Raw genomic sequence first — 23,943 nt, 5'->3', positions numbered from 1 at the left:
AGTCAATTTACTGTACTGTGTTTCATTGCAGTCTTGGCAAAAAAATACTATGTATACTGTAGTTTCACTTAAGTAATTTACAACTAATTCTGATTACTTTATAATTACTTTGTACTACAGTACAGTCTACTACACTATTTTTACAGAATCAACACTGGCCCACACTGGTGGCAGGGGGAGAATGTTCACTACAGAACAGATTTGACCTTGTTACTTCTTACAGAATATACAGGTAATGTGAAAAAATTACTGCAATAAATATTTTTTGTCAGAATCTTTGCCATTTTGTACACGGTAGAGCAAATGGTGTCGACAGGTCCTTGTTTAGAATATCTTTAGTGTTTAGCAAATGTCGTATTTTTATCTTCTTTTTTACTGTACTGTTGAATAATGTGTATGGCTGGTACTGGAACATGGACATCTCAACAAATAGAGATAGCTCTTTATAACTCATGGAGAGGCTGCCAGAGGCAGAAAAGGCCCCTTTTCAGAGACATCATATGGCAGACAGGCCTTTTCTTATAAACCAAAGTGCGCAGATAGCATTTCCGAGAAATCATGAGGCAGACAGGCCTGTTCTTATAACCCCAATTACAAAGATACCTTTTGTGATAAATCACGTGGTAAACATGCCCCCTCTGCACCGCCTGTTAGGGACAAAGGGGGGTCAGGGCAAGGTGACTGACGCCTCTGTAAAAGCCACAAGGCAGACAATGTTAAGAACCATGTCTGAAAGCCCCGAGATACCTGGTATCACAGGAAGCTGTACACCATGTATCTCGAGGTGGTTAATTAAAGCAAACTGTTTAATATGCAACATTGTTAAGAAAGTTGGACCCATTGCTCTCCATCTCGGTGTGGTCGAGTCCAATGACGCAAATAAGATTGTTCTCCATCTCGGTGTGGTCAAGTCCAATGACGCAAATAAGGTACCTGTTGTTTTCCATCTCGGTGCGGTCGGATCCAATGACGCAAATAAGACGCAGATGAAACCAGAGCAAAGGGTGATTTGATCAATATAAAAGTGGGCACGGGGACTTGTTGGTTAGATTATCTACTTTATCGCTTTAGCTTATGACTAGAGTTTTTGAGATGCTCCATGGACCAGCTCAGCAGTAGTTATCTCCTCTGAAATAAACCGTTCAGTATATTCATACCTATTTGCCTTGAGAAGTTTCTTGAGAACTCTTAGAATTTTCCACGACACAATACAAAAACAGCTAAAATATTTTACTGTTTACACATTTTCAGATTTCAAATACTTTCTGACAGTATATTCCCTAAGTAAGAGTGCTCAGTGCAATCCCAAATTGTAGTATGTTGTCAGCGGTAAAATAGTCAATACTGTGAGGGTGTTGCACAAAAGTTAAAGTGATGGTTTCAGAGGTGGATATTGATAGCTGTAGTTAGAATTGTGTTATCCTTTGTTAAATAAGTGAAAAAACATACATTTTCAATTGAGCACAAATTGTAGGTTTTGATGAAAATGTTTGGTTTTGATGGGTGTGTGATGAGTTTTGAGAAGGTGGTGTCATTCTGAAAACATACAGTGTTTTGGTCATTTCAGCTTCTGATAAGGGCTGTGTGTGAGCTGTTTTGAAAAAGTAAACAGTGAATGGAAAAATGTGCCAAAGCAATCGAGAAAAACTGTAAATACAAACATAACCTCATCACTGCATTCAGAGAACATTGGGTTCAGCTGTGCATTAAGGTGGTTGCACGTTTAGAACAGCTTCGGTTCAGCTGATCCCCTGATGCCGTGTCTAAAAAACAGAGCAATGAGACCCAGACCATGCAGTGTTCAAGAAAACCACTAAAGGGTACAATGAATCTATCCCAGCAAATAAACAGGTTGTTATTAAGGCTTATTTAATCATCAAATCCACCATCAAATGTAACTAGGGTTCTGTGCTGAGAGGAGAGAGAGGAGGAGAGGAAGAGGGGGATAGGGATGGAGGGGGGATGGAGAGAAAGAGGGAAGGAGGGATGGAGAGAGAACAATTACAACAACTTAAATTGTCCAGACAAGTAATGTGCATTTATATTTATTACTGGTTTCTGTCAAGTGGTCTAAAGTCTAAACAGCGTTCAATTAACAGGGTCGTAGTCCTAAGTAACAAAGAACACAAAAATACATCAATACAGTGAAGAAACACACAGGGCACAGCCACAGATAAAGGCATTTTATTTCTGATGGTATTTAATCATTCCCTCATGTCAGGAGATGGGATTTGAATTGAATTAAATATATTTAAATTATGATTTTCTGCTCTCTGAAATGGACACGAGAGTGTGGTTGATCTTCATGCATGAGGGAGTCATCATGAGCCACTGCTGGAAACGTTTCCAATTGGTAGGATTCTTTAAACTGGTACTCATATTTGGCTTCCCATAACTGGCAGTTCTCTGATGTGTTATTGTTCATCTGCCATTTTTCTCAGTTTAGTTTGCCTTTAACCTTTCTCCTGTTCTGTTTCGGGTCCATTTCCCCCTGATTGATGAATGCTGCAGGTCCTGTGTGTGTGTGTGTGTGTGTGCGTCTGCGCGTGCGTGTTCACGCTGCAGGGCCTCATACTGCACTCCTCTGCCTCGGCAAAGGTTCTAATTCTTGAGCCTGTGGTTCCTTGACGTTCTTAGGTTCCTTTAAGCTTCTAGGCTGACGTACGCCTCTGCCTCGTCCAGCACTGACCTCTTCTCCTGGAAGTACTCTCTGAACCAGGCAATGTGCTCTTGCTTCTGATTGGCTGTCAGGTAGGGGTTCTTAGCCAATCCGGCGATCACCAGCTCCATGAAGTGTCGGACCGGCCCCTGCGTGGGGAACCCCTCCGTGAGGTGGCGCTCCAGAAACACGTGCTCGTGAAACGCCACCGACACCTCCTCATCCAGACCTGGAAGCATATAGCATAGAGAGATAGGGTTAGGGCTTGTCAAACCTCGTCTTGTCTTCCAGACCTGGGGGGGGGGGATCAGGGTCATTAGAAGCATATAGCATAGAATGAATACAGCATTCATAGTGTGACTAGTTAATTAATCAATCTTATGATGTATTTATACGCTATGAGCCATGTCTAGTGTTGGTGATGATCATCAAAAATGAATGAATATGTTAAATGAACCCATCCTCCCCACAGCCTGAGCCAATGAGAAGCCTCCGCTAAAGAGCCCCCCACAGCCTGAGCCAATGAGAAGCCTCTGCTAAAGAGCCCCCCATAACCCTGAGCCAATGAGAAGCTTCCAAAACATACCAGCCTCATTGTTGATTGGATACTGCCAGAGTTTGCCCTGTTTGGTCCAGAGCAGCATCTCCTCAAAGCCGTTCTGTGGAAGCTGATTGGTTGCCATGGCAATGCGACTGGCCAGATCGAGTTCCCATAGCGACAGACCCAAACCTAGACAGACAGGAAGCTGTTAGCTGGACTCATTGGATAATGAACAACCCACAACTATGAAAACACACAGAGGTCAAATAATCAGAGCTTCTTCCTGTCCAGGGAGTCTTTCTTTGCCATGGGGATTCAGGCTCTGGGCCTTGAGACAATTGTATTGTTTTCATTCATCTGCTTCCACAACAGCAAACTCAATGATACTAGGATGTTGGGTTTTTACCTGTATCAGTGTCAACACACACACACACACACACACACACACACACGATACTAGGATGTTGGGTGGGTTTGTACCTGTATCAGGGCTTGGTGATTCATCAGGCTTCGTGGTAAAGATGTTTAAGCGCTTACCAGAGAAGCCACTCTTCCTAAGAAACAGATATCATCAGGATCTGCTGACAGTGTCTACATGTGTGTGTATGAATGTGTGTGGAGTTGGTATTTAAAGTTGTGTGAATGATTGTGTGTTCATGAAGGGTGGGTTGTTAAGTGTGTGAATGACTGTGTGTTCATGGAGGGTGAGTTGGTGTGTGAGTGTTTCAGTGTATGAATAGACAGTGATGTTTAGGCAAGGCAAGTTCATTTCTACAGCACATTTCATACACAAACTCAACACATGAAAGCAAAATGAACAACTAAAGGAAGAATAAAGACAAAATACTGCGTGAAAGTATAATATAAAAAAAATATATACACACACACATACATACTAGGGGTGAAAAAATAACCAATACGTATCGATATCCGTTTTTAGCGTGTGAGATACGAGTACATCGATGCGTGAAGCATCGTATCGGTATTAAAATGACATGAACCGGTCGATGCCCCGATTTAAAAGTTATAAACCGGGTTACAAGCGTTTGTCTCTCCGTTAAGTTGCTATGCGAAACACTCCCTCGCTGACCTGGTGTATTTCATCTCAGTCAGAACAATGACAGCCTGTAAAGTAGGCCCCATCTTTTCTTGTATTGTATTGTATCTTGCCCATGTATCGAGATACGAATCGGATCAACTCTTTCATGAGATTCACACCCCTAATACAAACACATATATCTAGTGTGGTGTAGTGAAGTGTAGTGTAACAATAAAATAGCTCATCTCTTTTGCAAGTAACTGGAAGCCAATGTAAAGATTGTAGAACTGGAGTAATGTGCTCTGTTCTCTTGATCCTGGAACAGTAGTCCACCCTACTGGAGATAAAACTCCATTCCAAAGTTCTAACCAGTTGGCAGGTCAACCCTAGGTTGTACTTTGGACCTGTGGAACTGTCCCCGGTTCCAGTGTTAAGATTCTAGAACTGGAGTAATGAGCTAGAGTGTTCTCTTGGACCTGTCTAGCCATAGATATTACTAGATGACTCGTCCGCATTGCCGGCCAACGGAGTCGAACGTCCGCAGAGGTCGGCCATCTTGCTCGGGAAGGATCGCTCACCGTAATATTGTGTTGGTAGTGATAAATGTACTTTTTAAATATCCATTACTTGCCCAATTTTCAACCGATTTTTAAACGGTTTCGTTTGTTATAAACGTCAGAGATGTAGTTGTGACACTACATACTTATGAATACTTACAGTGCATGAAATGCCCTGTATTGTTATTCCTTCGTTTTCTATACTTATTATTCTTTGTACCGACTTCTGTGCTTAATTCAGCTCGAACCACTTAACGTAGAAACTTCAAAATGTGTTGTGCAGGTCTTGTAAAGGACACTTATGTTATGTATTTTTAATTTTTCTAAACTTTATACTTTTTAAAATATTAAAGAAAAACTAATACAATTTCTCCCATTGACTTGCATTGGGCCATTATGACATCATAACAGGGTCTTTAAACTGGCTTGCAACTGACACATGCGCTAAGGTTTCAAGGCTCCTCTTCTCTCTGTCCCTCTCTATTCAACTGTATAACTAGGCTACGCAACTAAACATTTGGTTATTGATTTCTTTTCTCTCTTTTTAAAATGTTTAACTTGTGTTCCGGGTCTGTTATTGGTCACAGTGAAAACCGGGGGCATCGCCAGCCGGGGACATGCTACCAAAAAACGGGGACTGTCCCTGGAAACCGTTCTGGTCAGGGAAGTATTGTACCTACTTTAGATCATTATTCTATTTTTTAGAACATTACGTAAGTATGCAAATGTATACAGTGTCATACCGTAAATCCTCCAATTGTGGCCGGGATTCAATTAGAAGCCGGGCTTCAGATAGTAGCCGGGGTCGTGGTCCATACGAACAAATAAAGGCTGGGCCCCGAATACAAGCCGGGGGTAAAATAAAGTAGCCTATTACTGTAGCCTACCAGCATCAGTCCTTTGGCTCAAAGTAGGCATCACAATTTAATTGAATGCATTTCACAAATAGATGTTCTCCTCATGTTTAATATTATATTATGTAATATTGTTGGCTAATTTCATGGGCTGTTTGCAATAAAAAATAAAAAAATAAATTTCCCCACGTAGGACTACTAGGCGAATGTTTAGCCTAAATGCACGTATCGTATAGCCTACTGTTGTTTATCTGTAACGTTTTAGTTGGCTAGGTTACTTTTTCCAGAAGGGATCATAAAACAGTTGTAGACTTACGAAACTTTGATATTAAATTCAAAGAGATGGTGTATGCTGATTGATTGCTGAAGAACATTCGGGAGAAAAAGCAGCAAAGAAGTTTGACATTGACCCGAGACAAATGCGATAGGCTACGACTAGCAGGTGGAGGTAGAAAGAAAGTTAGGCTGGATATCAAACCAGGTCGATGAATACATTTTTTCAGTCCGCGATAAGCATAATAGAGTGTCTAGAAAAATGATTAAAATCAAGGCTTTGGGAATCTTTTTCTCCGTGACTGACAGTGGAGACCATAACTCCGATGTTTATTTTTTTTACGTTGACACACCGCACCTAAAGTGCTACGCGATGTGCAGGAAGTGTTGAACGCATATGCAATGAATTAGATTAGCCTATTGCAATTATGCCCATTATTTAAATAATACAATTCTGTAACAGAAGATAAGTAAGAAATAAAGGCCTGCCCCTAATACAAGCCTGCCCCCAATAAAGGCCGGTGCGCTGTGCAGCCTAAGTAAATAAAAGCCCCGGCCACAATTGGAGGATTTACGGTAACTACATCTCTGACGTTTATAACAAACCAACACGTTTAAAAATCGGTAAAAAATTGAGCAAGCTATGGTTATTTAAAAAGTACATTTACTACCAACTAGGGATGGGTATCGTTTGGGTTTTTTCCGATACCGGTGCTTAACCGATACTTTTAAAACGATACCGGTGCCTAAACGGTGCCAGAACCGATACTTTCTTTTTTTTAAATAGCACAAAACGACGATTGACGACATTAAAGGCTTATTTATTGCCAAGGCAAATAGTTTTCTTCAAATTTAACAATATATTAACTGTTTATGGTATACTATACATGTAAATACAAAAAACACACTTGGCTTCAAACCTTTTAACTTCAAACTATGAACAATATATTAACTTTTAACAACAGTTTACAGTATACTTAAATAAATATTAGGGATGCACCGATATGGAAATTCTTGGCCGATACCGATACCGATGTTCAAAACAACAATCTAGCCGATACCAATACCGATACCGATATTTGTTTATTTTGTTTTTGTTGTTATTCATTCACCCTTTTGTGCCAGGAAAATAATGAAATCATTATCTAAACAGCAATGTGTTAAATTATGTCAGCCCTTTATCACTCTTAACTTTGAATGAGCACAAATTCAATCAGATTTATGAAACAATCTTTAGTTTAACTAAACTTTATTTAATATAATATCACCAGGCATCAAGACATCATTTCAACTGTAAACAGATGCTTGCAATGCAGCCTTACAAAACACAAGCATAAACCCTTAGGGAATGCCATATAAAATCAAAATTAAAACGAATATAATACAATATTTTTCTTTAAAAACTGCCTGCCATAAGCATCGGCCAGTACCATCGGTGAAAGTCAAGTTTATTACCGATAGGCCGATAACATTAAAAGAGGCAAACATATACCGATACCGATGTACGGCCGATGCATCGGTGCATCCCTAATAAATATAAATAAATACAAAACACACTCTGTACACACACTTCAAACTTCAGTAATTCTTTAGCAGAAATATGAGCATATTTGCCTTCAGAGTAAAACAACTATTATTTTGTTTGCATTTATTTAAACCCACTGGTTTCGTGAATGTGTACTGCCCCTTTAAGAGTTTAGTTTCAGGGCTGCTGGCATTTCCGTTTAGTCTTCAGTCTGCGAGTTCTGATCTGCCTTTGCCTCTTGCCTTCTCTCCCCCCTTTACACGCAATTTTGTTGTTGCATGTGCTGCACGTCGCGTTGTTTGAATCTTTTTGTGCGAAATACAGCCACACTTTTGATCGTTTACCTTTCGGCATTTTCTCTGTTATATTGATGGCTAGCTCTGTTTGTGCTTGCTCTGTGCAAGGCTGCCTGCTCTTCGCTGTCATTAAAATGTTGCAATGTAATCACCAATGAGCGTGAGCGACACATATGGAATCAGATCAATGCCATAAATATTTTGTAATCTGTAATATAGATTTTGCATCTGTAATATAGATTTTGTATAGTGAAACCATACACTTTCAAAACCTATCTACAGATACGGATTTCAAATACGAAATGTATCTACACTTTCAAAAACTATCTACACTTTCAAAATCTATTTACAGATACGGATTTCAAATACGAAATGTATCTACACTTTCAAAAACTATCTACACTTTCAAAATCTATCTGCAGATACGGATTTCAGTTACGCATTACGGATTTCTGTTACGAATTACAAAATCTTTTTGGCACTGTCTTTACTTCCTTTCTAAAGAGCCAATCAGCGCTTTTGGCAGATTTTCTAAATCGCCAATCAACACATTGTATCCTGTACTGACTAGCCAATCAGCGCTAGCTTGCTGGTAACTGGGAAAGTTGAGTGAAACGGTGTATGCAGGGCAGGCAGCAGTCATAATCGAGACCGAGAAATGGCACAAGTAAGAAGTCCTATATTTGGAGTTGTTAATAAAGTTATTGTAAAACGCACAATCAAAGTCAGTGGTTTTCACTACACACTTCGTTCCACCTGTTTCAAAGATCCTTGTCGTTGTATGGAAGACATTAGGATCTGCTTTGGTAGCTAACGAAAGCTAACGTTAGCATTTTTGTGACAGATCTCCTATTCACAGCATTCATATGACCCATTATCACGATGAGAACATTTAGCAGACAGACTGCTATTGTCTTGTTCTCCAGACACATGCTAAGTGATGGTGGGGGTATACCGTTAAGTGCATATGCATCCTCAACAACTGGATAATGACCAGCCTGATTTCAAAACCACCTTGCAATGTCATTTTCGTTTCTTTTCATGGCACTTTGGGGTAGCCTAGTTGTAACCATTTTCTGAAGTGCTTGAAAACGCTTTATTGTGTATTTTTTGTGGAAGCGAGTTTTCTAGCGTCTCAGTGGAAGAGATATATGAGGCAGCAAGCTGGAGTTCTCGTCACACTTTCATTAGATTATATTTGTTAGATGTGGTTGAGACCAATTTCTTAGTTACAATGCGTTCTGCAGCCAAGCGATCTCTGAATCGCCAGAGCCTAAGATTAACTTAATAGTACAGGTGTTCATCAGCCCTTTGGGTCAGACATAAGGCATGCTTGTTTAACTTCCCCCACGGCGTTCGTACACCGAATTTTATTCAAACCATGCGGGGGAGACCCCAGATCTCTCCCTAGGCAGAGCGGTGGCAGATTTAGGTTATAATTATTGAATAATGAGCGGGCCAGCAGTTGCCAGCAAGCTAGCGCTGATTGGCTAGTCAGTAAAGGATACAATGTGTTGATTGGCGCTTAAGAAAATCTGCCAAAAGCGCTGATTGGCTCTTTAGAAAGGCTGTAAAAACAGTGCCAAAAATATTTTGTAATTCGTAACAGAAATCCGTAATGCGTAACTGAAATCCGTATCTGCAGATAGATTTTGAAAGTGTAGATAGTTTTTGAAAGTGTAGATACATTTCGTATTTGAAATCTGTATCTGTAAATAGATTTTGAAAGTGAAGATAGTTTTTGAAAGTGTAGATACATTTCGTATTTGAAATCCGTATCTGTAGATAGGTTTTGAAAGTGTAGATGGTTTCACAGATACTTAATCTATATTACAGATACTAAATCTATATTACAGATTACAAAATATTTATGGCATTGATCTGATTCCATAGACACAGGCCAGAGTTTACATTGGGAGATGGAGCAGTTTTATATGTGCCCCGCGAAATCTGTTAGCAACCCAAAAAAGTATACAGATTGTACTCAGAAAGATCTACGCCACTAACGTTACTGCTCATTAGCTATCGCTAGTTTTGTTCTGTTTTGGAACCAGCCTCCGTGTTTGATGTTGCCGGCTGAAATAATTCTCGTTTATAAGACAACATTTTACGGAAGTTTTGTTCATTTAGCTGCATGATTTGTTTCTGTATTAATAATAATTAAAAAAAAAAAAAAAAAAAAATCGGCTCAGGAGGCACCGAAAGGAAGCACTGAAATCTGCGTTGCATTTCGGTCCGGGTAGGTACCGGTTGTATGGAACCGGTGCCATATTGGTACCGGTTCTCAGTACCCAACCCTACTACCAACACAATGTTACTGTGAGCGATCCTCCCCGAGCAAGATGGCCGACCTCTGCGGACGTTCTAGACTCCGCTGTGAGTCATCTAGTAATATATGGCCCGATCTCAATACTCCCCCTTATCCCTTATCTTCCCCCTTACCCTTGAAGTTGCGCGTTCATGTGAGAGCTAGTGGTGTCTCAATACCCAATTTGATCAAGATTAAGGGATAAGATTTAGGGCTATATGGCCCTTGGAGTCAAGATAATCCCAGACCTTACTTGCTCCTCCAAGCGCTATCCCAGAGCACACAGCGAAACCAGCCCGGGAATTTTCAAAAAAACATGGCTGCTTGAAGTAAGGAATATTTTACATGAATAAAGCTATCTACACAACTTTTTATATGTTTATAATGACTCGGTTTGATCTGAAATGTGCTACACGAACGATGCAGAGTATTGTAGGTCTTAACTGAAGCTTTCAAACAGTAGTTTTAGGTTACAGCTAACGCGTATGCCACCACTTCATTGGATTATATGGTAGCTTGCTAGCTAGATGCTACACACAGCCGAACGTCTTCAAGGATGGCGGCAGCAGCTCAGAGGGAGTCCCACATATGTAAGTCTTTTTGGCTTATAATTAATTTAAAAATGACGACAGTCTTGTTTCATGCTCTATACAGTCGTATACATATATATTTGCAACCATGAGCGTTTCGGCGCTCTGGTGACGTAGGAGCCAGCTGGCGACGATGTATGATGACGTACCCGAAACCAAGTGACGTACCCGAAACCGAGTGGCGTCTCATTTCATAGGGGAACGTTTTCAGCCCTTGGCCCTTACACTTGCAAGTGCTAGGGTTAAGACAAAGACAAAGACAAAGACAAAGAAAAAGGGGCAAGGGGAAGAATCGAGATTCGGCCTTATATATGTCTATGTGTCTAACTGTCCCCGGTTCCAGTCTTATGATTCTAGAACTGGAGTAATGTGCTAGAGTGTTCTCTTGGTCCTGGAGAAAACTCTAGCAGCAGCATCCTGAATGAGCTGCAGCTGTTTACTGGTGTTTATGGGGAAGCTCAGTTTAGAGATCACTAGTGCAGTGCCCGTAGGAATTATGCATTCTGTAGTGTTAGCAGACGTAGGTGTAGGCTAGCTTTTGTCTAGTGTAGAACTGGGAGGATAACATGACGTGGCCCGACATAACTTACAGCGAGAATTGCGCGTATTTCGTGGACTCCATAGCAACAGATGGGAAAGCAATGTACAATCTGAAAGCCGAATGTATCTGTTCACCAAGAAGAATTTGAATGCGGACCTCACCTCCTCTATCCAACGGTATTCTGAACTTTGAGTGAAGGCAGGATAGTTACTACGTGTATATTGTTTGATTGTGACGTCACTCCCCATAGTGCCGACGAGACGGGAGACGATAACCCATTGTTTCCTACGGGAAACGGTAAAATACAAATATCTCGAAAACTATATTTTCAAAAATCTTCAAAATCAAGGATGCACAGGTTCATGACATGCGTAAGCTACATGCGAAATCTCATAACTAACGGAACTACCGTCAGTGAGGAACGCCCTAGACAGACAGACACACAGAGTTCCTGGATTTATAGATAGATTACAGTAGTCCACCCTACTGGACATAAAGATTATAACAGTAGTCCACCCTACTGGACCAGTTAAGAGATCATTACAGTAGTACAGCCTACTGGACCAGTTAAGAGATCATTACAGTAGTCCACCCTACTGGACCAGTTAAGAGATCATTACAGTAGTCCACCCTACTGGACATAAAGCTCATTACAGTAGTCCACCCTACTGGACCAGTTAAGAGATCAATACAGTAGTCCACCCTACTGGACCAGTTAAGAGATCAATACAGTAGTCCACCCTACTGGACCAGTTAAGAGATCATTACAGTAGTCCACCCTACTGGACCAGTTAAGAGATCATTACAGTAGTCCACCCTACTGGACCAGTTAAGAGATCATTACAGTAGTCCACCCTACTGGACCAGTTAAGAGATCATTACAGTAGTCCACCCTACTGGACATAAAGATCATTACAGTAGTCCACCCTACTGGACATGATGGCATGGAGGAGCTTCTCTTGGTCATGTTGGGACACCAAAACCTTGATTCTGGTTATATTTAGAAGATGATAAAATGCTGTTTATTAGAACACCAAGATTTCTGACTTCTTTTTAGGAATCAAGGTGTTGATTAATATCAATTCTTTTCTACCAATCGTCTTCTAATACAGATTCTCTTCTTTCTGTTGCTGAACTCGGGTTTGTCTTTATTTAACTAACGAAAATGTGGGCTCATCCAATTATTTATTTGATCTTAACATTGACATGGCAACTCTACTGGGCTAGTCATCAGGTGAGAGTGTATAACAGTATGCGCGCGTGTGTGTGTGTGTCATCTGGTGAGAATGTTAAACAGTGTGTGTGTGTGTGTGTGATCTGGTGAGAATGTTAAACAGTGTGTGTGTGTGTGATCTGGTGAGAATATTAAACAGTGTGTGTGTGTGTGTGTGTGTGTGTGTGTGTGTGTGTGTGTGTGTGTGTCATCTGGTGAGTGTATAATAGTGTGTGTGAGACATCTGGTGAGAGTGAGTGTGTGGGTGCGTAGGTGTGGGTGTATATGCCCATGTGTGTATGTGTGTGTTTATATGTGCGGATGTGTGTGTTTGTGTATATTTGTGTGCATGTCATCTGGTTAGAGTTAGTGTATGGGTGCGTAGGTGTGTGTATGTGCATGTGTGTGTTTTCATGTTTGTGTACATACTTGCGGATGTGTGTGTTTGTGTATATCTGTGTGCGTGTACGTGTGTGTGTGTCATCTGGTGAGAGTAAGTGTATGGGTGCGTAGGTGTGTGTGTGTGTGTGAATGTGCATGTGTGTGTATTCATGTGTGTGTACGTGCGGATGTGTGTGTTTGTGTATATCTGTGTGTGTGTGTGTGTTTGTGTGTGTGTCATCTGGTGAGAGTGAGTGTATGTGTGTTCGTGTGTGTGCGTGTGTGTGCGTGCCATGTGTGTGTCGTGTGTGTGTGTGTCGTGTGTGTGTGATAGTGAGCGAGTCGTTTCCTGACCTTCGTCGAACTCCATCCAGTTCACTGGTGATGCCTCTGTCAACTGTGTAGCCACGCCCATCCTCATCAAAGCGAATCTGATTGGCTGGCCGGGCATCAGGGCGTCCATTGGCTTGTCTACCCACCTTCATATCAGCAATGATGTTGCTATGGCGATTAAAAACACATTAATGAGTTCCCTTCCTTTATATCAGCGATATATTCATATTCAAACAATAATTCATTCAATCTTTAATTTTACGTTAGTCCAGCACTAACATTCTCGTCAACAAATAGATTTAGTCACAGTTTTTATTTTCAAAGATCCGTTTTCGTCACCCTTTCGTGCATGGTGTCCACATGCGTGGACAGTTAATTAAACTTAATTTGTTTTGCATTATCATAGTTATATTTTCCAAACCACATAGGGGCAGTGACAGTAGACTCAGAGCAATATAATAACAATATTTATAATCTTGTATTTGGAATGTTAACTGTGTAATGACATCATTAAGTCAAGATGGCTGACGGTGCTGAACATGTGCTGAATACTCCAGGCATATCTGTTAGAAACTTCTACCCAAGAAGGCCAAATCAGTCACAAAAAATATTAGCATGTAGGGGAAAGTGTGTTGAACAAATCTGTGTTAAAAAAAATGAAATTTGATGTAAAATATAGTTTGTACACCCTAAAAACCAACTGTCCACGTATGTGGATGTCATGCATCAGAGGTATCGGATGACGTCCACGTATGTGGACACCATGCATTAGAGCAGGGGTGTCAAAGTCAAATACACAGAGGGCCGAAATAAAATAAATGGGTGTAAGTCGAGGGCCGGACAGTGGGGCAAGCGCTCCCTAAATTGACGTTTGCAACCAAAGAGGGGACAGTGCATTGTGGGACTTGCAGTATTTGTGGTGCGTTCGACATACCAGCGGCCGCGGCAGACAAGCTCTGATAGATAAATAGATGGCTACTTTATTAATCCTGAGGGAAAATTAGGCAAACTAAATAAAATTTCACCGTTGCTCATTCAAATCAATGGAACCTTTTGTAACATTCTGAGGAGCTGGCGGGCCAGATTAAATGGCTTTTCGGGCCTGATCCGGCCCGCGGGCCTTGAGTTTGACACACGTGCATTAGAGGAATCGGATGACATTAAATCTAATTATATAACCTGCTATTTTTTTTTATTTGCTTTGTTCAAATTAAAGAAACAATCATATATCAAACATATCAACATAAATATTGACTAAATTGAAAATAATGAAAATGAAAATAATGATTTTCAACCTTGGGTATATATTTGTTACCATCCCTTTGTTGCATGGTGTCCACGTATGTGGACAGTAAAATATATTCTTAATATACCATATTTAAAAAAAATTCAAAACAAATTTGAAGTTTAGGTTCATTTTGAGTAAGAAAATAAATCAATCCCCAAAAAATCATTTTTTTCATAATTCATACATGAAAGGGTTAAGTCATGGTAAAAAGGTTGTTAACGCATATTTTTCGTCAAACTTTTCGTTAACAAAATTAACACTGTATTAAACACAAAGTCTCACTCACTCACGCACACACGCACGCACAAACTCTCAGTTGTACAGGTTCACACAGCCGCAAAAATGATCATACACAAACACATAGTCTGTCTGTGACTCACGCACATGCACACCAGCGTCGGAAATTAACGAGGGCAAAGGGCAAAACTGCCCCTAAAAAATATAGTTTTGCCCCTAAAATTACTAGGAGAGGGGCAAAAAATGCCCCCATAATTTCGTGTAATAATAATTTGATGAACGTGTCAAACATTGTAGCCGGTCAGTTGCCATTAAATGTTTTGATTTTCGCCTTGACTCATTGTTGCGTGAAGAACCGAACGTTCTAACAAAACATATTTGGAGCGCTTCCTAATCAGACCTGTGACTGCGAGAGTGAGGAGAAACGAGGATCAGCATAGTCTCCGTCACCATCTCGATTTTTAAAAGATTCACACACCCAGCAACTGTCAAAAAATAAAGTTAGATTGGCCTGGGGTGGAGGATGACGACGAGAAAAACACCTGATTTTTTTTCCCAAGGCATGTCGGACTTGTAGACAACGAGTTGCCCAAGTCGTTGTAAATCCAGCACAGGCAAACTCTTCTGCTGACTTCATCAAAGGGAGCGAAAACATACAGAAATACATGGCCTTTCGTCACCAGGCGCCAAGCATCACGCCATCGCCTATGGTGAATGATAACTGGTAATAATACTTTTAGAAATGATTTAGTTCGGTTAAGCTAGTTTAATGTTAGTTAGCTAACGTTAGCCATCTTTGATAGTGCGTTTCAGCGTTAACTACAAAGGCTTGCTTGCAAGCTAGCTTACTAGTCTTAACTGTATTTCCTGTAGGCCTACTATGGTAGGTACAACATGATTAAAGGTAACACAAAAATCCATAAATATAATAAAAGAAAAAAACGATTGTTAATAGTTGAATAATGAAATGTAGTAATAACAACTCATAACCACAAAGAAATAAGAATAAACGTGAATATGATTGTCTAATTTAGGTTGTCTGTTTGGTTTTTGTTCAAAAAAAGAAAACACTTTGAATTTGTAGACTAAAGCCTAATAGTCTTATTATTGCCATTTGATGACAATTGTTCATATACTTTAAAGTAACACTATGCAACAATTTGACACTTTTTGAGGTATGGTTCTATAGGCAACTGGTTTTGGTACCATCCTCTAATTAATTTTGATCGCATATGGTCATGTGAAGGACAGATCAAGACCTGTGTCTTTCCCACTAGCCATCCAAGATATGCCCTATTCTGTGTAACGGGCTGGAACACCCTGCAAAAATGGAAGAAAAGCTTGCACATGCATGACGCCAGGTATACTGCAAAGACACCAGTTAGTGTGTTGGCAAGCTTCTATTAGTGTCAGCTGGGCTGTTGGTGGTGTTTGCAAGGTTTTTGCATGCCTTTTAGGTAGTTAGCGTACTAGTTTTGGAACAGAATTCCGTATAGCTGCTTTAAGCCTAAATAAGTGTGTTTATTATTTTGAACAAAGGTTAAACGTTTTTCACAAGTTTCTAAAAGTGCCCCCAATTTTTTGTGAAATGCCCCTGGATTTCAGTAAGTGGGGGCAAAAATTGCCCCCTAAAAAATATGTAAATTTCCCACCCTGATGCACACGCACACACTCACGCACACGCACGCACACACACGCACACACACGCACACGCACAAACACACCTGATGCTTTCTCCCCCTCGCTGCTGGCTCTCTGCCTGGGCTTCATGGCGTCTCAGTTGTCGTAGCAACTCTGAGGTTGCCTGGCCACGATTAGGGAGTGTTGAAGCTGCTGCTGTTGCCGCAGCAACTAACTCAGGGGCCAAGCCTGCTCCTCTGTAGAAAGAACACACACACACACGTACAAGTACACACACACACGACAACCAAACACCCAAATGCACATGGGTCAAAGACGAAAAAGGGTTTTCAATCATCAAAAAAGTAAAAGTGTACATTAGGACTGTAGATTTCTGTACATTATAACACAGGTAGATGAAATCAAGCATTCTGATTGGTTGAGAGTGAGTCACGGGGTGTGCTTTAATCAGCGATAAAGGTACTGTACGACCTGTTTACATTTACCTGAGCGTTCCTTATCAGTACGCACTCGAAATAACAGTAGATTCGAAATCGAACCAAGATGGCTGCGTCTTGGGAGCCTGATAGTGGGAAATGTTATGTGAATTAAGCTATCTACACGACTTTTTATATGTCTACATTGACTCGGTTAGTTGTTAATGTGCTACACGAATGTTGTAGAGTATTGTAGGTCTTGACTATAGCTCTCGAATATTATTTGTAGGTTGGTGCTAACGCTTAGACCAAAAATCCATTGAAACACATAGTAGCTAGCTAGCCTCGCTGCTAATAAGTATAACGTTGCTCTCACATGCCTCCCTCAGAGTTAGTGGCGATATCCAAATCAATATTAACGAAAATTAACAAAGTTGAAAGTGTCCCATTGTCGTTTTTGTTATTTTAATGGCAAATTTATAAAATGAGCAATGTGAATGAATAAAATGGTGCAAGATCAATGTCGATCTCCTAGCTAATCATCAACAAACTTGGTTCTAGGTTAACAGACGTGATGTACCTTCCCAATGCTGTTTGTCTGTTGCATAGCAACAGCCACACAAAGGGGGACTATTTTCTCTAGGCTTCTGATATGCGATACACAATGTTTGGTGGCTAGAACTTTTTTGGGCTGAAAGGCAGCTTACTGTTTATCATTTAATTGTACTTAATATTTATAATGTCGCTGCGCGTCGGGCCTAACAACACCCTCGAACAAGTACATTATTGACGATACAGTACTGCCTCTCGAACCTTATTGCTTAATTACAATGTATCCTGTGGAATGAGTGAGCGTGAGTGTGCGAGTGTGAGTGCAAGTGTTAGTAAGAGTGTGAGTGTGAGTGTGTGTGTGTGTGTGTGTGAGTGTGTGTGTGTGTGTGTGTGTGTGTGAATGCGAGTGCGAGTGTGTGTGCGAGTGTGTGTGTGTGTGTGTGTGTGTGAGAGTGTGTGAGTGCGAGTGTGTGTGCTTCTCACCTCTTCATGCTGTTCTCCCCTGCTGCTGCTGCTGCGGCTTGCTGGAACATTCCCTTGGTTGTTTCCGTGGCGACAGTCATTGTTGGTTTGGTCCTCATTGGCTGCTCAAACTGAGGAGGAGGGCGTGGCGTCCTGACTTTCCTCTTAGTCGTCACATCTACCTTCATGGCACCCAGTAACTCCAGAAGACTCTTCTTCCCTCCTTTAGGCAGCTCTCCATCGCCCCTGCCCTCCGCCAGAGCAGCACGGGCCTCTGAGGCAGCCACTTCCTGTGGGGGAGCAGACACTTCCTGTGGAGCAGCAGCCACTTCCTGAGGAGCAGCAGCCACTTCCTGTGGAGCAGCAGCCACTTCCTGTGGAGCAGCAGCCACTTCCTGTGGAGCAGCAACCACTTCCTGTGGAGCAGCAGCCACTTCCTGTGGAGCAGCAACCACTTCCTGAGAAGCAGCAGCCACTTCCTGAGGGAGGGCAACCACTTCCTGAGGAGCAGCAGCCACTTCCTGAGGGGCAGCAGCCACTTCCTGAGGAGCAGCAGCCACTTCCTGAGGGGGGGCAGCCACTTCCTTCGGAGCAGCCACTTCCTGAGGGAGGGCAGCCACTTCCTGTGGAGCAGCAGCCACTTCCTGAGGAGCAGCAGCCACTTCCTGAGGAGCAGCAGCCACTTCCTGAGAGGGGGCAGCCACTTCCTGTGGAGCAGCAACCACTTCCTGAGGAGCAGCAACCACTTCCTGAGGAGCAGCAACCACTTCCTGAGGAGCAGCAGCCACTTCCTGAGAGGGGGCAGCCACTTCCTGTGAAGCAGCAGCCACTTCCTGTGGAGCAGCAGCCACTTCTTGAGGAGCAGCAGCCACTTCATGTGGAGCAGCAACCACTTCCTGAGGAGCAGCAGCCACTTCCTGAGGGGCAGCAGCCACTTCCTGAGGAGCAGCAGCCACTTCCTGAGGAGCAGCAGCCACTTCCTGAGGGGGGGCAGCCACTTCCTTCGGAGCAGCCACTTCCTGTGGAGCAGCAGCCACTTCCTGAGGAGCAGCAGCCACTTCCTGAGAGGGGGCAGCCACTTCCTGTGGAGCAGCAACCACTTCCTGAGGAGCAGCAACCACTTCCTGAGGAGCAGCAACCACTTCCTGAGGAGCAGCAGCCACTTCCTGAGGAGCGGCAGCCACTTCCTGAGAGGGGGCAGCCACATCCTGTGAAGCAGCAGCCACTTCCTGTGGAGCAGCAGCCACTTCTTGAGGAGCAGCAGCCACTTCCTGTGGAGCAGCAACCACTTCCTGAGGGGCAGCCACTTCCTGTGGAGCAGCCGCCCCTACCTGTGGAGCAGCAGCCACTACCTGAGGAGCAGCAGCCACTACCTGAGGAGCAGCAGCCACTTCCTGAGGAGCAGCAGCCACTACCTGAGGAGCAGCAGCCACTACCTGAGGAGCAGCAGCCACTTCCTGAGGAGCAGCAGCCACTTCCTGTGGATCAGCAACCACTTCCTGAGCAGCAACCACTTCCTGAGCAGCAGCCACTTCCTGAGCAGCAGCCACTTCCTGAGCAGCAGCCACTTCCTGCGGAGCAGCAGCCACTTCCTGAGGGGGGGCAGCCACTTCCTGCGGAGCAGCATGGATCTGGGGGTGACCTGCAGGTGCTGCAGCCTCGCTGTCGCCCATCTTAACTCCTGTGGCCTCCACACTCACCCCTTTAGCTTCCTTCACCTTAACCTGGCTCTGGCTGCCAGTCATCTCCGTGGCAGCAGTCTCCGTGGCAGCAGTCTCTGGAGGCCTCCGAGGGCCTCCATCACCCTGAGAGGACTGGCTGGAGCTGAGAGCTCGACTGCAGGATGGGAGTGCTGCCCTTCAGGAGGAGAGAGGACCACAACACATCACCATCACAACCCCACCAGACAACACATCACCATCACAACCACACCAGACTTTCACCAAACCAGCTCGAGGCGACCCTATTCTTTCCCTAGACTTTCACATGCTTTAATTAGTTTCATGGCTGCCAGACAAACCTCTTTAATCTGGCCTGTTATTCTCTGTGATATTTATCTGTTCTCAGTGGTCTGTAGTGGCTCTGTTGTACATGTGTATGTGCGCGCGTGATTTGTAATATGTTTGCACTTCACATTATATGGTTTTTGTATGACTCTGGAAAATTTGTGTCAAACATTAGAGTTTGTATCCCTGATAGTGAGTATACATGGAGGATAAAGAACAACAACAGATTTATTCATCCTGGTCATCCTTGAAGTTAGTCAATTTCTCCCCGTTTGCAAAGGGTTACATTTCAAGATATCCCCGAACGTTTTTGTGTCTAAAGGCGGCTGCATGCTACAGCGTTGGGGGTTAAAGGTTGCGCAAAATTTACTCGGTGCAGTTCATGCTCCCAAAGGTTGCGCGTGTTGTCATGAGCCTGCCATTTGCCTGGCAGATAGAAAGCTGTGTCCCTAACAGAAAGTCTGAAGCTTGAAGTTCTTTTCAAACCTTTGCTTGGGTAGCACTGTTAAACTGAGCAGACATGCAGACTACATTTGAGTAATCTCATCACGTAACATTCGTTTTCTAAAAACAATCACATAGTATTGCATGTTTAACTGTGGTAGAAAATACGTTAGCTTAATGCTAACGTATATGGAAAATCCTATAGACACCGCGCTAGGTATTAGCATCAAGTAATTCACGTTAATGTTTTTGTATGAGCCTGACATTTGCTCTGCAGATAGATAACAGGTTCCCTAACAGAAAGTCTGAAGCTTGAAGTTCTTTTCAAACCTTTACTTGGGAAGCACTGTAAAACTGAGTAGACATGCAGAATATTTTAGTAACCTCATCTCGTATCATTCGTTGATAGAATGCAGGCTGCGAGGCTCGCGTAAGGGCTTACGTAAAAAATGACGCAAGTCTAGAAAAAGGGGCCGACGCACGCAAGACGTAAGAAGTCGCGCAAGGGTCGCGCAAGGGGCTTGCGCGGCCTCTTGCGCTTGCGCTTACGCTTACGTAAGGAAGCATGAATCAGCCTTAAAGGCGGCTGCATGCTACAGCGTTGGGGGTTAACGGTTGCGCAAAATTTACTCGGTGCAGTTCATGCTCCCAAAGGTTGCGCGTGTTGTCATGAGCCTGCCATTTGCCTGGCAGATAGAAAGCTGGTTCCCTAACAGAAAGTCTGAAGCTTGAAGTTCTTCTCAAACCTTTGCTTGGGTAGCACTGTTAAACTGAGCAGACATGCAGACTACATTTGAGTAATCTCATCACGTAACATTCGTTTTCTAAAAACAATCACATAGTATTGCATGTTTAACTGTGGTAGAAAATACGTTAGCTTAATGCTAACGTATATGGAAAATCCTATAGACACCGCGCTAGGTATTAGCATCAAGTAATTCACGTTAATGTTTTTGTATGAGCCTGACATTTGCTCTGCAGATAGATAACAGGTTCCCTAACAGAAAGTCTGAAGCTTGAAGTTCTTTTCAAACCTTTACTTGGGAAGCACTGTAAAACTGAGTAGACATGCAGAATATTTTAGTAACCTCATCTCGTATCATTCGTTGATAGAATGCAGGCTGCGAGGCTCGCGTAAGGGCTTACGTAAAAAATGACGCAAGTCTAGAAAAAGGGGCCGACGCACGCAAGACGTAAGAAGTCGCGCAAGGGTCGCGCAAGGGGCTTGCGCGGCCTCTTGCGCTTGCGCTTACGCTTACGTAAGGAAGCATGAATCAGCCTTAAAGGCGGCTGCATGCTACAGCGTTGGGGGTTAACGGTTGCGCAAAATTTACTCGGTGCAGTTCATGCTCCCAAAGGTTGCGCGTGTTGTCATGAGCCTGCCATTTGCCTGGCAGATAGAAAGCTGTGTCCCTAACAGAAAGTCTGAAGCTTGAAGTTCTTTTCAAACCTTTGCTTGGGTAGCACTGTTAAACTGAGCAGACATGCAGACTACATTTGAGTAATCTCATCACGTAACATTCGTTTTCTAAAAACAATCACATAGTATTGCATGTTTAACTGTGGTAGAAAATACGTTAGCTTAATGCTAACGTATATGGAAAATCCTATAGACACCGCGCTAGGTATTAGCATCAAGTAATTCACGTTAATGTTTTTGTATGAGCCTGACATTTGCTCTGCAGATAGATAACAGGTTCCCTAACAGAAAGTCTGAAGCTTGAAGTTATTTTCAAACCTTTACTTGGGAAGCACTGTAAAACTGAGTAGACATGCAGAATATTTTAGTAACCTCATCTCGTATCATTCGTTGATAGAATGCAGGCTGCGAGGCTCGCGTAAGGGCTTACGTAAAAAATGACGCAAGTCTAGAAAAAGGGGCCGACGCACGCAAGACGTAAGAAGTCGCGCAAGGGGCTTGCGCGGCCTCTTGCGCTTGCGCTTACGCTTACGTAAGGAAGCATGAATCAGCCTTAAGTCATCACTGAACTGATTTATGGTGAGGCACCCCAAAAGGATCAAAAAGGGTCAATGGCCAAAAAGAAGTCACTTTGGGACTACAAATGACTTAGGGACTTGTGAATACAAAATGGGTTGCAGTAAAGTCTACGTTAGATCCCAACTGTCTTCTGTTCAACGTTTTCTTTTTCCCAGCAGCTAGCGGAGAACGCTGGAGTGTCAGTGTGTGCTTTCCCATGTTTCGCTGGTGCCCCAGGGTACTGTCAGGTAGTGGTGTTATAAGATAAGTTATTAAGATAAATGAGGTAATGCACTCAAACATGGGTAATCTGACATTAAGCCAGCTAACGTTAGCTTATCTAACGTTAGTTAGCTACCTCAACAATTTAACAACTAACTTTAACTGGGTAATCTACTGTTAGCAATGGCACTAAGAGTCATATCAGCTAGCTAGGGTATATTCGAAATGGGTTAAAATGTTGTTGCTGTTCTTAAAACGAAGAGTCACTCTCAATAACGACTAAATACAAAGCCAATGAAGCCACAGAGGTAAATATACAGGTCATACTTTCCCCATCATTGACATGTGAGCTGGTTAAATCAGCTAACGCCAATTTGGTGTCAACAACCTTGACTATCCTTCGCCCTTATCCATGCAGAAACCGCAAGCCTTACGCAAACGAGCATCTTAAAATTACTTACTTGAACACGCATTTCTGTGGACGTTGATGAATAAGCTGGGCAAAAACGAACAATTTATAACCTTGATACGAGGGAATTAACTTTCGGTACATGACGGTCACCCCGAAAACTAGCAACAGTCTTAACGTTACAGAGACCCGACAGGCCCTAAACTGCTTCAAAAATGCCTCCGATGTGCGCAACCCAATAAGATGTCCGTGCTTCCTAAGAAGACCGGTAAAATAGTTCCTAAATTGCACAAACCCGTACTCGAAAAGTGAAGTACATACTTACTGTATTAACTTTAAAAAACGCATTTTTTTAAAACAGAGCGGCAACAACAATAAAACACTGCTATATTTAATGCATGCAAATTATATCCATCCCTTCGCGAAATACACCTTCTCGTTTTCAGCTACGTTTTATATTCAGATGTGGTTTGGTAGCTGACTTCTAGATTTAACTAGATTTCACATTAGTTCACATCACGTCGATTAAAATTAAGGTGATGCTCAGGACAGCTTGGCCAATACAAAAATACATCAATCGCAAATCAAATGGCATAGAGATTGTATGTCACCTCTAACTGGCATTGCTACCGTATGATGCGAGGAGCTGTCGGCAGCATTCTGTCCTCCCATCACGGTACCCCAACTTTCACCTGAATTGAAGTAACTATTCGTCTACTACTAATTTATACAACTGTGCAACAAAAGACTACGACGGTGATCCGAATCGAGAAAAGGTTTGTTTTTCGCCGTTTAAGGTCATAATCACTTGTTTTGTAAATGAATGGAACAGCTCTATGATGCAACATGACCCAACCTTACTGGGTTAGCATCCCAGGCTAGTTGTGATCCTGTGTTTTCTTATTCTGTTAACAGTGTTGTTACTCAGAAACGTTTCAAATATGCACGAATCTACACAAAAGTCAAACAGGTTTTGTGGTAACGAGAAACCCCGAGGTGTTATCGAGAATCATGTAATTGTTGCTGTTTTGTAACACACACGTGTTTAGCTAACGCGGATGTTTACAGGTTTTCGGCACTATCGTTACGCCCGCGGACAGTGCTAATTTGTAAGTTTGTGTAATCAAGTAAACTGCGTATTATATATATAATATTCAGGTTATATGGTGTATGTATAA

General features: G+C 42.5%; 1 protein-coding gene across 1 annotated transcript; it reads right to left on the bottom strand.

Moving 5' to 3' along the window:
* Window positions 1–1,848: 1,848 nt before the first annotated feature.
* On the bottom strand, window positions 1,849–22,984 carry mrps31 (mitochondrial ribosomal protein S31). The gene is made up of 7 exons (XM_080839947.1): window positions 22,818–22,984; window positions 17,728–19,563; window positions 16,360–16,512; window positions 13,132–13,278; window positions 3,681–3,754; window positions 3,246–3,389; window positions 1,849–2,888 (listed from the first exon to the last, which is right to left on the bottom strand). Exons 1-7 carry the CDS (start codon window positions 22,907–22,909, stop codon window positions 2,644–2,646), a joined length of 2,691 nt encoding a protein of 896 aa, XP_080696073.1. The 5' UTR covers window positions 22,910–22,984; the 3' UTR covers window positions 1,849–2,643.
* Between the last annotated feature and the right edge of the window lie 959 nt (window positions 22,985–23,943).

This window comes from Sprattus sprattus (assembly GCF_963457725.1).
Source record: "Sprattus sprattus genome assembly, chromosome: 1".
NCBI classification, from domain to species: Eukaryota; Metazoa; Chordata; class Actinopteri; order Clupeiformes; family Clupeidae; genus Sprattus; species Sprattus sprattus.
Note: the sequence above shows the minus strand (reverse complement) of the source record. Positions and strands in the feature narration are given on the sequence as shown.

Coding starts and splice junctions, on each gene's coding strand:
- mrps31 (XM_080839947.1), bottom strand. CDS start 22,909: ATGTACCGAAAGTTAATTCCCTCGTATCAAGGTTATAAATTGTTCGTT. Junction 19,564..22,817: donor CCACAGAAATGCGTGTTCAA/GTAAGTAATTTT, acceptor CTCCTCCTGAAG/GGCAGCACTCCCATCCTGCA. Junction 16,513..17,727: donor GGGGAGAACAGCATGAAGAG/GTGAGAAGCACA, acceptor TTCTTTCTACAG/AGGAGCAGGCTTGGCCCCTG.